This window comes from Conger conger, chromosome 3, assembly GCF_963514075.1.
Source record: "Conger conger chromosome 3, fConCon1.1, whole genome shotgun sequence".
Taxonomy (NCBI): Eukaryota; Metazoa; Chordata; class Actinopteri; order Anguilliformes; family Congridae; genus Conger; species Conger conger.
Window position 1 is genome coordinate 22,513,446 of NC_083762.1, and position 15,660 is coordinate 22,529,105.

A 15,660-nucleotide genomic window follows, 5' to 3' on the forward strand; every position below is an offset into this window, starting at 1 on the left:
CTAATGAACTGCCACTTTTGACAAAAGCGTCAGCTAAATAAAAAATGATTATTATTAGCACAAAATATTCAGTTGGCCGTATAATGCACAGAAGTGGATGTGTGATCTGCAGACCATTATCGGACCATTTTATAAACATCCTTCTCTATGGGCTGGAGAGTGATCTGCCTGCCAGACGTTGGCTCTTCAAATAGAGCTTTGGCTAATCTTCTAAAGTACAGTATGGTATCTGTATGGATCGATACATTGGATTGTCATTATGAAAAAACTTGCACCATGATTTAATTCCAATTGTGCGCGTGCGCACACACACACTCACACTCTCTCATCTTTATGTCTTCTCTGCAATAGTTTCTAATTTAAAATGTGTCAAATGAAAGGAAACGTGTGAGCTGTTTTCACAGTGAATATCTTATGACATTTACATTGATCTTAGTCTGGTCTATTCTTGGTGGAGTGTAACCCCATATAGCAGACTGAAATTAATTGACAACTCAGAGTTACTGTTTATTTAACGGAAACTAAGCATAGAAAGAACATTGCTCTGCTGATGCGACCTGCTTGGTAAAGAGGAGTGTGCAATAAAGAGATTTTTACCATAAATGCTTATGACCTTGAAATATCAGACCGTTGCTCTCTTTCCTTTGATCAGTTTCACATATTGCGTTGCTCTTTGAAGAGATGGTGTGATGTTTCTATGCGAGCCAGTGAGAACCCACACACACATACAGACGCCATATCGTCCCACCTTACTTTCCGCTCAGAGGAGCCTGCTGAAGAAGGCCATCTCATTTACCAGAACCAGACCATAGTTCTTTCTCTCTCTCTCTCTCTCTCTCTCTCTCTCTCTCTCTCTTCTGAGCCCCTAATGGCAGAATATGTATGTTATAATTCGCAGCGCAATTTACGCGAGTTTCGAAAATTTGATGTGTTGATGCAATTTCCAATGACCACAATGAATGGTTTCATGAGTTGTTGTTTTATATCTAATTTAGGTGGTTTGATAAGGAATGGTTTTCAGCAGTTTTGAGTTATAAAATGGTATATTTTCTGGTTTCATGTGTTTCATGTATTCAAGTATGTGTTATTGACATGACAATGTTAAACATTGTCTTTGTTTTTCTCCATTTTCATTCCAGTAATGGAATAAAATGTAAAGAAATTGCTCATAGGACAGCACAAATTTATTTGATTTGGGTAGCTATCACTTACCCAAACATACCCAAACATGAGTTACCCAAACAACATCATATGTAATAGAAAAAAAAACTGAACACACAAAAATATTTTAAAACAGTTTAATGTACCATACTTTATGAAGCCTTAACTCAAACTGAATCAATTAGATTTTGGGGAAAGTAAAACACAGGAACATACAACATACACCATGGGGTGACATTGGCTCAGGCAATAAGAGGGTTGCCGGTTCGATCCCCCGGTTCGACTGTGTCGAAGTGTCCCTGAGCAAGACACCTAACCCCTAAATGCCCCTGACGAGCTGGTTGGTGCCTTGCATGGCAGCCAATCCCCGTTGGTGTGTGAGTCTGTGTATGAATGGTCAATGAGAAGCATCGATTGTACAGCACTTTGGATAAAGGCGCTATAAAAATGCCTGCCATTTACCATTTACAATTTGCTCCCTTGCGGTTGCATATCACCTGTCCTAAATCTTTCACAGTTTTCTGCCACTGGAAGACAGAGAGATAGTCGATAAAAAGAAAAGAAAAGCAGTGAATGGTACACCCACTACAGGAAATTAAGTTTTTATGCAGTCTCTCTATAAGGACTTATATTAAGTTATATTAAGTTGTCACATTCCATGGGTTTTCTAACATTATTGTATGTAGTATAAACCTGCAATATACAATGTCTTTCTCGTTGCTTAGATACCTGATTCACTTGGTGATCTGAAATGTTGAGAGCTACAATATGATGTACAGTATTGGCCTTATTTTGACAGGGTCATCAATAACAGGTCAATTAAATAATCTGATCGATTCTAGATACTTTATGTCCATGGTTATAATGTTGACTGGAAATTGTGGTCTTCACATTGTCAAGGAATTTGAGGACATTTAGTGGAGATTCACTAAATTACTGTAAAGTACTTTACAGTAGCAGGTGTACTATGGAGCCCTGTTTTTCAGCTTTGAAGGACTTGCTAATGTGTGACAGAGCTAGGGGTTTTCAGAGGTTGAAAATCCTGGTTCAGAAAGTAAAAGTGCGACCCAGTAGAAATAATAAATGAAAATTTCCAAATTAGTTAATTGAAGGGAGGAACACCTTTGCTTTCCACCTCTGACACTGGACAAGAGTTGACCTGTTAAGAATCTTTAATGGACATTATTAAATCTTTTAACTAACTTTGGTTCCTTACCACTACTTAAACACAGCAATTTTACGTTTCTGTGAGAACAGTGGCTTTAACAGCACAGTTTGAAACTGAAGCCTGAGTGCAAAATTATTAATTAAAAAAATACATATTTTATACTGTAAAGTATGACCCTTTCAAAAACATTTGCAATTATCCATTGATACAATGGAGAAAAGACATAGGAGAGAACATAATCATTCTTCAATAATTTAGTGGCCTTTCCTTCATCTCAAGTGCATTCCGCCTTTGTTTACACAGTATTAAATAACCTAATATATCCTGCAAATGCATATATACAACTTCAGACAACCAGGCCTTGTGTTTACATTTCAGGTTCACAGTAGTCCATTCTGGACAGCTATCTTGGTAGTCTCCTGCCCCAGTTCGTGCCCTAAGTCCTTCACCCTCGCCCCCTCTGTAGATGGAAAGGTCATTCATGTCCCTCAGGGCTTTTGAGGCATGGCATAATACCTGTCCTACCATTTTGCTCATTGCCATTTTTCTCCCCTAGATAGTGAGGTCATTCCATGTGGGCCTGTGGTATCATGCCTCTCCCAAATTTTAAGAGTTTGGTGGTCAGGTTGCGGTGTCACATTCCATCTGCTCGTTCTGTGTTGTCTTCTCCTCGCTGATTGCGCAGGAGAACCTGCGGTGCAGCTGCAGGCTCTCAGGAACCTCCTGCCGGGAGAGCCTCCTCTTGAACTCGTCCGTGGTGAAGTAGTACATGACGGGGTCCAGGCAGGAGTTGAGACTGGCCAGGCACAGAGTGACAGGGTGGCAGCGACGGATGAAGTCCTCGAAGGTGCAGTTGGTCACCGATTTGGACTTGACCATGAAGTCCAGAATGAAGGTGACGTGGTAGGGGGCGAAGCAGAGGAGGAAGACCCCGGCGCAGCTCAGCACCATCTTCAGGGCCTTGCGCTTCTCGCCGCTGTCCTGCAGCACGCCCGCTTTCTGCTTCAGGCTCCTCGCCGTGAGCCAGGAGCAGGTGAAGACCAGGCTGAGAGGCAGCAAGAAGCCCAGCAGCTCGGCCACGCAGATGAGGGTGACCACGGCCCCGGCGCTCACAGGCTTCAGCAGCAGCTCCGAGAAGCAGACGTCCGATTCCTGTGCGGGGCTCTGCCTCATCAGGGGGAAGGGCAGGCAGCCCAGGCAGACTGCCAGCCAGCCTGCCACGCACAGCCCACGGTCCAGGTGGCGTTCGGTCGCGCTGTAGCGCAGCGGACGGATGATCAGCATGCAGCGGCGCGCGCTGATGCAGGCCAGGAAGTAGATGCTGGCGTACATGTTGACGTACTTCAGATAGAAGCAGAACATGCACAGGAAGTGGCTGAAGGGCCAGGAGTTGTTCAGGTAGTAGTAGATTCTGAGGGGCAGCGAGAGCACCTGGAGCAGGTCGGCCATGGCCAGGTTGATCATGAAGATGACGGCCTTCTTGGTCTCCTTCACGTAGGCGCGGAACACCCAGAGGGCCAGCACGTTGCCGATCAGGCCTGGCACCAGGATCACGGTGTAGAAGACGGCGTAGATGAAATGCTGATACTTCTGCAGGTCTTCTCTGTTTTCACATGAGTCGTTGGAGCTGTTCATTTTCCACCCTGCCACCCCCGGGTCGGAGAGACCGCTCCCCTCGCTCGGCGATGAGGGGCGCTGTCGGTGCGTGATCCCGCGACTTGGGGGGGGGTGTTTTTAAAAGCTTTGCCTCTGAGCCGAACCCTGTGATGCCACTCACAGCGGGAATCCTGTGTGCTTCCAGTGGCCATCTGTAAGCCTCCGCCTTGCCTTTTGTGCGTCCAGGCTAGCATGCATGGTTTCCAGAGTCCTTTCACAAACAGGGAGTGTCAGACTCTGACAGTGCTTTAAGGATTGGTGTCCTGTGTCAGTGTGTAGAATCCTGGAAATCCAGAATAAAAAAAGACTATTAGTGCCAGTCAGACCAGAGCAGAAAGGCAAGTCATTGGAGGATCCTGCATTATGGTTTTATAATCACATTTGTCATTCTCCACACAGGGAGTGCACTTTAAAGAGCACCAGGCACAGTACACAAAACAGCCTTTCTTAGAAACAGACATGCAAAACCATGTGAACAAAAAAATCAGAGTGAAAAATCCAATTGGAATTTATATATATATATATATATATATATATATATATATATATATATATATACAGTACTTTCAATGTAGGATACACTACACGCTGCAGTGTACACATGTTTTTATTGATGGGTGGGATTGATCAAGTCTTTCAATCATTCATTAAATTGATTGATTTATTAATTAGAACAACTGAATTGCCATGTGCAGGCTTGACAACCCTTTGCAACCTGAAACATGATCTTGCATTCAATGGTAGAGGAAAACATTTGAGAAAATGATATTTAGAGTTGATGTTAAATGGATTAGCAGCTGCTTGTTGAAATTCCTGTACATTCACTAGAGAATCTCAGAGATAGATAGATAGATCATTGCATTTATATAGCACTTTTTCAGACACTCAAAATGCTTTACAGTGATGAAGGGAAAACTCGCTGAACCACCACAAATGTGTAGCACTCACCTGGGTAATGCACGGCTGCCATTTTGCACCAGAATACTGACAAATGTACTCTCTGTTACAGGAAATTCATCTGAGAGTGTGAAAGACCTGCTGTTTAGTGTACCGCTTGTGTGTTTGGTGTGTTTTTTGCTTTAGGTTGCAGTTGCAAGCCACAGGGTTTCATAAGAATACTGCTTTATTCCAGTAGAGGATGAATGGTCATTTATGTAGAAATGGCCTGTTTTTGCCGCTGAAAATATTTGTCATGTCATTCTGTCATGCAGTAATTCTGACAATGTTTGCTCCACCTGACTCCCTCTCTTTCTTACTCTGAACTCAGACCACCTTGTTGACAAAACAGCTGCCTCACACCCACACAAACATTCACTTTGACACAGACATACACTCTGTCACACATACACAGACACACGGTCCTGCTGCATAAGGATGACTTTTCACATGCTTCATAAGAGTCATGCAGAGTTAGTATTGACAGTATCTTACTGACAGTATCTTTTGTTACATCTGGAGATTCTGAGCCTTCCGAATCTTGGTACAGACAAAACAAATAGTGTAGACAGTAAGAATTGAAATTGCTTCAAAAAACTATAAAACTGTATCTGCTTAATGATGTGAATACTTGCTTATCACTTACTTTTCTTATGATGTTTAAGGCAAATGTTATAGTAATATAAAGTACTGTGGGGGTGGCTCTCATATATGGGAGCAATGATGTATTGAAATAAAATATTCAGGAGAAGCAGGACTATAACATGACATGGTGTGTCATGATTAAAACAGACTCTGTTTCAACATTGGCTCAGGAGGTAAGAGCAGTCGTCTGGCAGTTGGAGGGTTGGTGTGTGAATGGGTGAATGAGAAGCATCAATTGTACAGCACTTTGGATAAAGGCGCTATATAAATGCCAGCCATTTACCATTTACCATTTCAGACATTGCTGTTGTAATGAACAGGACTAATTATGTTCTGCTGGGTTTCGAATACAATTTTCACCCCGCCAGTTTCAGACCTTTAGTGCCACCTCTGAAAATAGCCACAGTTGGTCACTGAGGAGATCTGAACAGCATTTAATCATTTTCACAGTTTGTAGTTACCACTGTGTTGTGATATATTCACCAGTGATTTATTTGAGCTTAGTTTTTGCAAAGCACAATTTTCACTGACAGGTATTAGCTATTTTGTTATTGTTATCAATGTGATCAAGCATGTACAGATATGACTAGTTTACCAGAAATGCCGGTGAAGGTGGATTGCACAGGAAGTATGTGCAACAGTGTCAGAAAACCCTGCCCTTAATAAAGCACAGCAGTTAGCCATGCCTGAAGGGTAAAGCAGTACATTTCTTTCAAAACCATGCTTATGCGCTGTGTTGATTTAGCCAAATGTAATTTCAGAAGAAAATCATAATAAGCTTTGAAAATGCTGCTTTAAATGAAGAGGTAATGTTTGTCTCATGACCTGTGTGTTCAAATATACTACTTCGTTGTATCACTCATAGCTCCACCCATACCCCTGATTAAAAAACAGCTCAAACTATGTTTTGAAACAGCTGGTAGCTGGCATTTCAAGCTGGTCATAGCTGGACTTTACACCACGGCCTTCAAATCATTTCCCTCATGGAACAAATGTATGCAATTTATGTAATTCCCCTAATATAGTATATATGCTGTTTATGACTGATGCTCTATACATCATTGTTTCATAACTGTCACATTGCCCGTGAATGCAGTCTGGCTGCTAACCATTCACTATAGCCTATATGCATTAGCAGAGTATTATATATGTTATCATATACCTTTTCCTAGAAAAAAATCCTAGTCCTTCTGATCCGCTCTAACTTCTGTAACACTGTTTGAGTAGTGTTTGTAGTGTTGCAGCTGTAGAGTCTCGTGCTAAGCCCAGTCCACTTTACCTTTACCATTAGTGTTTTCAGCTTTCGTCATTTCAGCTGCCCAGATCAGTTTTTGGTAATGTTGGGTTTCAACACAGGCATTACTTTGACGGTTCCTTTTTATTTTTGCAATAGTAGTTTGCGCTATGCGTGAGGGAACTGCACATGGCAGAGCACTCTAGTGCTGTCAAGTTAGTCATCTTGCATTGTCATTGTGCCTGGTTTGTACACTGCAAAAGAAGTCTGTCTTCGTCTTGTAATGAGTGTTTTAGTCTTGTAATGAGACTTAAAACCTTATTTTTTCGCATAAGGAGAAAATATTAGCTTGTATTAGTCATTGTTAGCCTGACAAGTGAAAGTTTCATACCCACTGGAAATCTTGAAATGAGTATAGCAAAAAATTTATAGAAATACAATTTTAAAGTCTAAATATAGGACTTATTGAGATTGACATATTTCTTGGTTTTTGCAGTGTATAAGAGAGGCCCTGCATGCTTAGTGATGGGATAGCCAGGCTTCATAAACCCACAGTGGGTGGGGCCACAATCACTGACTAGTATGAACCAATGTTCTGCACATAACTGTCAGAATGCAGGACTGAGGAACCAATCACAACCAGAGAATGAATAGACCCCTGAAGTCTTTATTAACTCTGTGGGTTGGTAGAACAAGCAGGGCTCGATAGCCAGCAGACAGAAGCAATGCAGACAATCCAAAACAGAGTTGATGTCACAGACAAGCTTTGTACACAAATAGGCAGTCCAGGCAAAGGTAGAAAGGGAAATCCAGAAAACAGAATCCAAAAGTTAAATCCGAATTCGACAGAATCAGAATCCAAGAAACAGAAGTTGAGGTACACAAAAAGGGTTAATACACTGACCAGACAATCCGGAAAACATTGAAGAGTTAGAGACAAGCACATAACAATCTGGCAAAGAACTGACTCTGACATACGGCTATAAATACACAGGTGATTGTACTAAAATGACAAACAGGTGTGAGTGTGAACAGGCGAATGAGGCACAGGTGCACTGGATGAGTGAATGAATGAACAGACAACAGAAAACAAGAGCAGATACAAAATGCAGATGAGACATAGAACGGGAAACATCAAAGCAGAACAGTCACGGAGTATGACAATAACTGCAAACATGTATGATTGACAGTCTCACTGACTATTGATAGCTTCATCCACTCTGAGGCACATGAAGCCTCTCCCTTCTATCACCTTATGAAAGACATAGGGCTCTGTCTTCATTGTCAAAAGTCTAAAACACAGCGCACAAGTACGTTTAGGGTATGGTCAGACGTACTTTCATAGTTTCACGGCAGATAGGCGCAGTGTTCAAAAGGGATGGTCTTACCGGCTTAATTAATTAATAAGTGTGTCTTGGGCTTAATGTGCAATAAACCCCTTCCCTTTATAGCCAACTGAGTTTTCCCCTTGCCAGATTGCTCATCTGACAGCAAATTTAGCAAGACGTCGAACAGAAAGACTCTGATCTTATTATTTCTTACTTAGACCTTCAGTTCTCCTTGGAATCATTTTGATCAGTTATGGAGGTGAATTCACCAGGGTTTTGTCACTGTAATCTAGACTAAGAATAGGTTTAAAAACATTACAAGCATTATAATGCCAAAATTGTAATGAATCCCGTTTTTTGGATCATACAGTACCTACATTTTTACAAAAGATACCATCATGCACAATTAATTATCTGGAGGATAGGTTGTTTGGAAAACAAAGCAAGGTGATTTAAACAAAAATAAATAAAAGCAATATTGCCTGACCAAAGCTTTGATTATTCAATCAAATAAATGTCTGCTTACCAGTAGATGAAGCAGGTCTTGTGCCAGTACCAGTATCTTGGCTAAGTCCTGTAATGTGTTGTCATGTATGTCCAAGACATCCATGACTTTTGTCACTGTTATGCCAAACATGGCACAGTGTTATGCACAACACAAAAATGCACAAGAATATCCAGGTCATCTGATAGCCGTGTTGTAATTACCCACCTGACTTATGCAAGCATCTTAAGAGAATTTTCAGCAGCCTACTACAAGACTGCTCCTGAGGCTACTGGCCATGTTTCCCATTGAATGACAATTCATTCAATAGCCTAGCATTCATATAACCTATACATTTCATCAGACAGATCTTTAACAGGGTGGCACGGATAGAGCAGTGGGTAGCACTGCCACCTCACAGCAAGGAGGTCCTGGGTTCGAATCCCCGTTGGCCGGGGCCTCTCTGTTTGGAGTTTGCATGTTCTCCTTGTGTCTGCGTGGGTTTCCTCCGGGTACTCCGGTTTCCTCCCACAGTCCAAAGACATGCAGGTCAGGCTGATTGGAGAGTCTAATTGCCCATAGGTATGAGTGTGTGAGTGAATGGTGTGTGTGCCCTGCGATGGACTGGCGACCTGTCCAGGGTGTATTCCTGCCTTTTGCCCAATGTATGCTGGGATAGGCTCCAGCCCCCCTGCGACCCTGTTCAGGATAAGCGGGTTAAGATAATGGATGGATGGATGGATCTTTAACAGAAGATCTGTCTGATGAAAAAAAAAATTGTCCATTGGCCACTTGTATTAATCATTACTGCAGTTGTCTGGTATGGATCAATATTATGATCCATCCATTATGACATGTTGTATTTTAAATATTTGTGATAAAATAAACATTCACATTGTGATCTTGATATTTTTATCCATGTTTATCTCCCTGTGCGGGTTTACGTACGTTGCACTGTAACCTAAGTAGGCGCATTACTAATATTATGCCATTAAAATAAAAATGAAGCAATGACAACACTTAAGACCAAGTTTTGGTCAGTCATAACGCAAACGCATTTAGCTGCATCAAAGTAGCAAGACGTAGAGAATTACCATGACCACACCTCATTTAAAGACCAATTCGCCAAAACAGGTGCAAAATCCAGCTACTATATGACCAGCTGGAAATACCAGCTACCAGCTGTTTCAAAACCTAGCTTGAGCTGTTTTTTCCCCAGCAGCGTGGTCATTTACTATTTTATCATTGAACGCACTGAAAAGAAAAAGGACATTGCATCTTTCTGAAACTAGCAATGACACTTCCGTTGGATTACGACCTTGTTGCGCCGAGTCAGATATAGAGCCCTGAGTGTTCATTTCACCACAGCCTGTAAATTATTGTGTGGGAATATGAAAATACAGGAACACTTCCTGTGTGTACACAACCAGCAGGAATATTAAATATCAGATAGCAGATCTATTTCCTCATCTCCTCATACAAGGATCTGTGTCCTTCTGTGCCCAGAGATGAAACACACAATGTAACTGGCTGCTTTCTCCAAAGGCTGTAAAGTGCCAAAAAAAAATTTTTCTGATGAATCGTCAGTTGAGCTCCATCCCAAGCGCAGCCAATATTGTCGATGACCCTCTGGGGCCCGTCTGGACCCACGGTTCACCCAGAAGACAGTCAAATTTGGAGGTGGAAAGATTATGGTTTGGGGTTACATCCAATACGGAGGTGCCAGGGAGATCTGTAAGGTGGATGGTAACATTGACAGTGCCAAATATCAACATATTCTTGCCTCCCAGTACATTCCCAACTACAAGAGGGGTCAGATTTTTCAACAGGATGGAGCTCCTTGCCATACCTCAGGTTCCACTATCAAGTTTCTCAGGGGGAAGAAGATCAAGGTCCTTCAGGGATGGCCAGCACAGTCTCCAGATATGAATATTATTGAGCATATCTGGGGAAGAATAAAGGAGGAAGCTTGGAGGACCAAGCCGAAGAACTTGGAGGAGCTTTGGGATGCCTGCAAGGTGGCCTTCCATGCCATCCCCGACGACTTCATCAATAACTTTACGACTCTCTGCCAAACCGGATAGCAACTGTTCTGCTGGCCGAAGGAACCCATACAAGATATTAATTTCTTAACTTATAGTCCATGATGAAATACTAGACTGATTTTTCATGTGGTATTTTATTTACTTTTTAAGAAAGATAAAATGTATAGATTCTAATTTCATTTGTGACAAGACTTGTACATCATTATCAAGCAATAAACCTATCTATGAAATTTTTGTTTTGCTAGTATCTAAATGAACTTTAGACACTTATGATTAATTTGTGTTGTTTCCTAACTGTATTAGCTAATTAAGAGTTGGGTAATTAGCCATTGTCTCTTTTGTCCACTCATGCGACAAAACTTTTGGCCGGGACTGTTCTGAAAGGAGCCAAACTTGTCTCATTGGCAATATTTTTGTCTTATTTAGTGAAAAGGTAATAGAAATAACATTAATTGTAAATCATATTAAGTGTAAGTATAAGAATAAAAGACCTGAGATTTACATTTTTTGCAGTGTGCAGACATCTTGGGATACGTGCTACCACTCACTGTTGCCTGTAACTTGTAAAATATCAGCAAGCTGAGCTGTCTCACACTAAAAGTACTCTAACATTCAGCCCACATTGAAAGTCAATTAATTCCGCAGCGATGCTACTCTAGCTACAGATACAGAAAGCCAGGCCTGTTTAGAAATTTCATAGATTGCCCTATGAATGCAGGGATGTTATTTGTTTAATTAATGACAGGGCCAATGCTGCATCTGATGGTTTGGCTGTACTGGGTGTGAAAATGCATTTATATTGGGTGTGCATATTCTTCACCCATCTTTTTTTTTTTTTCCAGATTTTTCCCTTTTTCTCCCAATTTGGTAGCCAATTGTACGTCGTCTGATTCAATTGGAGGTAGTCGTATTAGATGTACCGCCCGTACCCCGTCCCTCGGCGGCCCGAATGAGAGCGACACGCCTTCTTCAAGCCGTCTCGTCTTGTGCCTGTTGCCGTGATTCCGAGGCGCCCGAGGTGCTTATTGTGCGGCGATCTAATAACCCTGCCAAGTCCCTCCCTCTGGAGCAGCAAGCCAATTATTGCTGCCCCATGTGAGCCGGCCAAACTTGGCTTTTGGCAGGACCGAGAATCGAACCCCGGTCCCCGGTGTGCAACTGCAGCAAACTGCAACCGCAAGCCTGTTAGCCTGTTGCGCCACCGCGGCTCTCACCCATCTTTAAAAAGGAAAACAAGAATTTCTTATCTGCATGTGACATGACCCACAAATAGGAAGCCAGAAAATGACACAGAGAGAGTTGCAAAGGTGTCAGCAGTCAAAACGTCTTCCCAGATGACTTCAGTTAAATCAGCACTAGAACCTAAAGTAAAGAAAGACACAGGCTTCCACAGACCCTGGTGTGCATACTGACAGAATCATTCTGTATGATGTTGCGTGGAGGTCCAAGAGCTGTCACTGTTCTGTGTTGGCCATTTGTTTACAGGGCAGACACATGTAAACACAACCTATGGAATGGACCCCTCCCTCTGTGTCAGACCAGTACAGTGTGTGTACATGTACAGAATCTGTCTGACTCATGGAATGCCTCACCCCACATTGGACACCCCCGTCCCTGCCAGGGGACTTCCTCATTCTGACATCTTCTGACTGTTATCTTTATGGCATGCAGCAAATCACTCTTCTGCGATGATCACAACTTAGCAATGCGCAGTTCACTGCACCTATAGATAATGACCAATGGACAAACATCACAAACAATTAAGTGCATAACAAGAGGGAGGTGAATTTGAATTTTTCATTGTGTTCGAAAAGCTCCATACCCTATATCCCATCAGTACTTTTATGAAATATTCTGTAGAACTTTGCGAATTGAATGTATTGGTTTATGTAGGTACTGTTGTATATATGTTTCTCATTTGAGTAGGTACTCTTAATTCAATGTCTGTGATTCACTCTTGTTTCTCATTGTATAAGCACATTCTATACCAGTGGGTACAAAAAAACATCTCTTGAACCAGTGTTCCCCTTTTTGGCTATTTTTGCATTGTATTTGCATGCAACAACTGTAATTATAGTTACTGTAAACTGTAAGTTAGGAGTGGGTTTGTGGGTTACTCTCCGAGGCTTTTGATGGGTTCCAACCTAATGTGTTATAAAACATCCTACAGCACTGCAGGAACCATATCTTGCCAAGAAAAGTTGCATGGTGACTGGTTTGGAAGGCACATATACTTCTTATTCATTCAAGGTAATGAATAAGAAGTATATGTTTTACACCAATCAAATAACATCTTAAATCAATGCATTTGCAATAGCTCCTCTATTGATTGATTAGAAGGGACCCTCCATTGCATAGAGCATTAGTTCTTGAATGTTTTGATATCGGGGCCCCAATTAGAAATACTCTTTAGAATGAAGTACCTTTCAGGAACCCATCATATGCTAGCATTGCCTTTTGGGCTATAGACTGATTTCAGGACCCACCTCATACATTCCCTGCACATAGAAACTCTGGCAAAGAGCACTAATGAGGCCCAGGAGGCATGTGGGTGTGATGTGAATAAACCCTTTTCTTGTTTCACTCCCCTCTGAATACAGGCTGGTGATTGGATAACAAAGAGGTCAGAGGTGAGTGCAGTACATGGAGAGGTGAACTGGGAGGCCGGTCTCACTGGATAGCCTGATAATTAATGAGGCCTTGGGGGATTATTATGGGATGGCGTCCCATCTCTTAGCCTTCTCTCCTTTCTTGGAGAGGGTAGCGGGAGGACAGAGATGTAGACTGCGGGCGGATGTGGAGAAAGTTGGCCTGGCAGCCCAGCTAATGGGCCTGTATTCTGTTTGTTTGTCTCTCTCAGCGGTGGGTCACGAAGAAGCATTTGAAATTCCCAAATATTTGGAAACGTTTGAAACCCTTTGCCCTCTTTTCTCAAGATTTTTCAAGGGACTATTAACCCCACAGTCATTCACCTCTCACACTGCTTGTCCTAACCGAGCTGCTCGCTCAACTGTACACTGGGGTATTTTCTGGGAAATCCCACCAGTTAGCTATTTTTTATCAGCATGTGATGTCACCCAGCGCTCAAACTGGTGAATAATTTTCGATTCAGTTGATGCATATTGTTTCCGACTCTGTTGTTCGTTGGGTTGGAACATGAAAGCGTGCTGCTCGATTCGTCTTGCTCTGCAGTTTAGCACATTCATTTTGTTCTCGTCTCTGCTCTGTCATGTGAGGACTGTGCAAATTAAGGCGCAGATGGCAGATGGAAAAGATGAGTGCACTGAGTCATCTCGCAATTCTCTGCCTCACGTTCAGGAAGAGAAAACTCATGCTTCAGAAGAAACAGAAAACAAGCTTTTTTTTCTTGTAGGTTTGCTTTTTTTCAGTTCCGGTAGCTGTACCTGACATGACACGAGAAAGGTGTATGTTATGTGTATGTGTTCCACGGTTTAAGAAAAGCTTCCTGATTTGTCCTGCTTCTGCTCCGTTATCCTGTATCCTGCTGTTATCTGCTATTAGACCGGGAGCCTGCCGTGAAGCTCAGTGTCCTGGAAAAGCCTGATGGAGGCATGTCTGGAGCCACATGTGAGGGCCCCAGGACTCAGAAAGTGCCACTCCCCACGCACCACGTGTGGCCCCTCCGTACGCAGCCCTGTTCCACAGCCCCACAGGCCCTCCACTATCCCCGCCCCTCTCCACAGGCTTCCCACTCCACAGCAGAACACAAATATTTCACATTCTTCAGTTTGTCGGTGGAAAATCTGAAGACCGCGCAGGAGGCATGACTGCACAGGAAAACTATTTTGACCGTCTCCCCTGATCACCCCGACCGCGTACATGCACATACATATACCTACACACACACACACACACACAGAGAAGGCAGGAGTACGTAGCAGTTTAAGGTACTGTAGTTCCCTTACCTCCAGTGTGGGGTCAAAGTACTGTGTTCCTTCTGTTTGGATCTCGAGGGAAAGCCACAATCAATACAGACATCAGATCATCCAGCACACATGGTCCTCCAGCCAGAACTGAGAATGTAGGGTTAGTGTGACACACTCTCTCTCTCTCTCTCTCTCTCTCTCTCTGTCTGTCTCCTCTCTCTCTCTCTATCTGGCAATATAGCTCGTTCTCATTTTACTTGCGCTCTCGCGTTCTCACATTCGCACTCCATTCCACTTTCGATCAGTCTCAGGCTGTCTCTGAAACAGCAGCTTATCATTTCACAGGGCTTACTTCCTGTACTTCTGTGGGGATGTGGGTACAGACATGTGACACCGCTTCAGACTTTATATTTCAGTTCTGTTATTTGAAAACAATGTTCAATTGCAGCTCATGCATCTCTCTCTTCCACTCTCTCTGTCTCATTGGCATGACATTTTAAAAACATATTGCCAAAGCATAATCATAATAATAACAACAAAAAAGTAGTAACAACAAAAAGAAATATTAAGATTAAAATTGAACGTAAACATAAAATACGTATACGTGCTAGTAGTACAACAGTAGCACATTATCAATTATACCAATTATATTGCCATTACATATTTTTTTCAATACATATTTCCAACATATAATAATCAATGAAAAGAATAACAACAACAATAAAGGTAGTGACAGCAACAATTATATGAAGATAAAGATAAAAATATGACATAAACATAAAATATGTACTAGTACTAGTAACAAAAACAATTAGGGGGCAATTTCATAACATCTGACCACTGACAATCATACTTTAAATGACCAAATGAGACCACATTTGAATGTTTTGGTCAGATAAAGCATGAAACAGGGGTGCATATGCAATGGTTATTAAAATGATGTAATTCTGAATGCACTGAATGGTAAAATATCTGTTAAAAACATACACTAGATGTGCACTGAGTATAAAAAGACAAGATACTTTAAAAATGCTATGCACTGGGTATAAAAGGATAAGCTAAAATTGCTGAGTTAAAATGCTGTAATTCATTTCAATGCAAGGTTAGAAATATGGT

The 15,660-nt window shown here is 42.0% G+C and overlaps 1 protein-coding gene across 1 annotated transcript; it reads right to left on the reverse strand.

The window, feature by feature from the left end:
* Positions 1-1,283: 1,283 nt before the first annotated feature.
* Positions 1,284-14,880, reverse strand: gpr174 (G protein-coupled receptor 174). Its single transcript, XM_061235814.1, has 2 exons — positions 14,584-14,880; positions 1,284-4,268 (listed from the first exon to the last, which is right to left on the reverse strand). Exon 2 carries the CDS (start codon positions 3,962-3,964, stop codon positions 2,951-2,953), a length of 1,014 nt encoding a protein of 337 aa, XP_061091798.1. The 5' UTR covers positions 3,965-4,268; positions 14,584-14,880; the 3' UTR covers positions 1,284-2,950.
* Positions 14,881-15,660: the final 780 nt, after the last annotated feature.

Bases quoted from the DNA above. Each gene is read 5' to 3' on its own strand.
- gpr174 (XM_061235814.1), bottom strand. From the start codon at position 3,964: ATGAACAGCTCCAACGACTCATGTGAAAACAGAGAAGACCTGCAGAAG.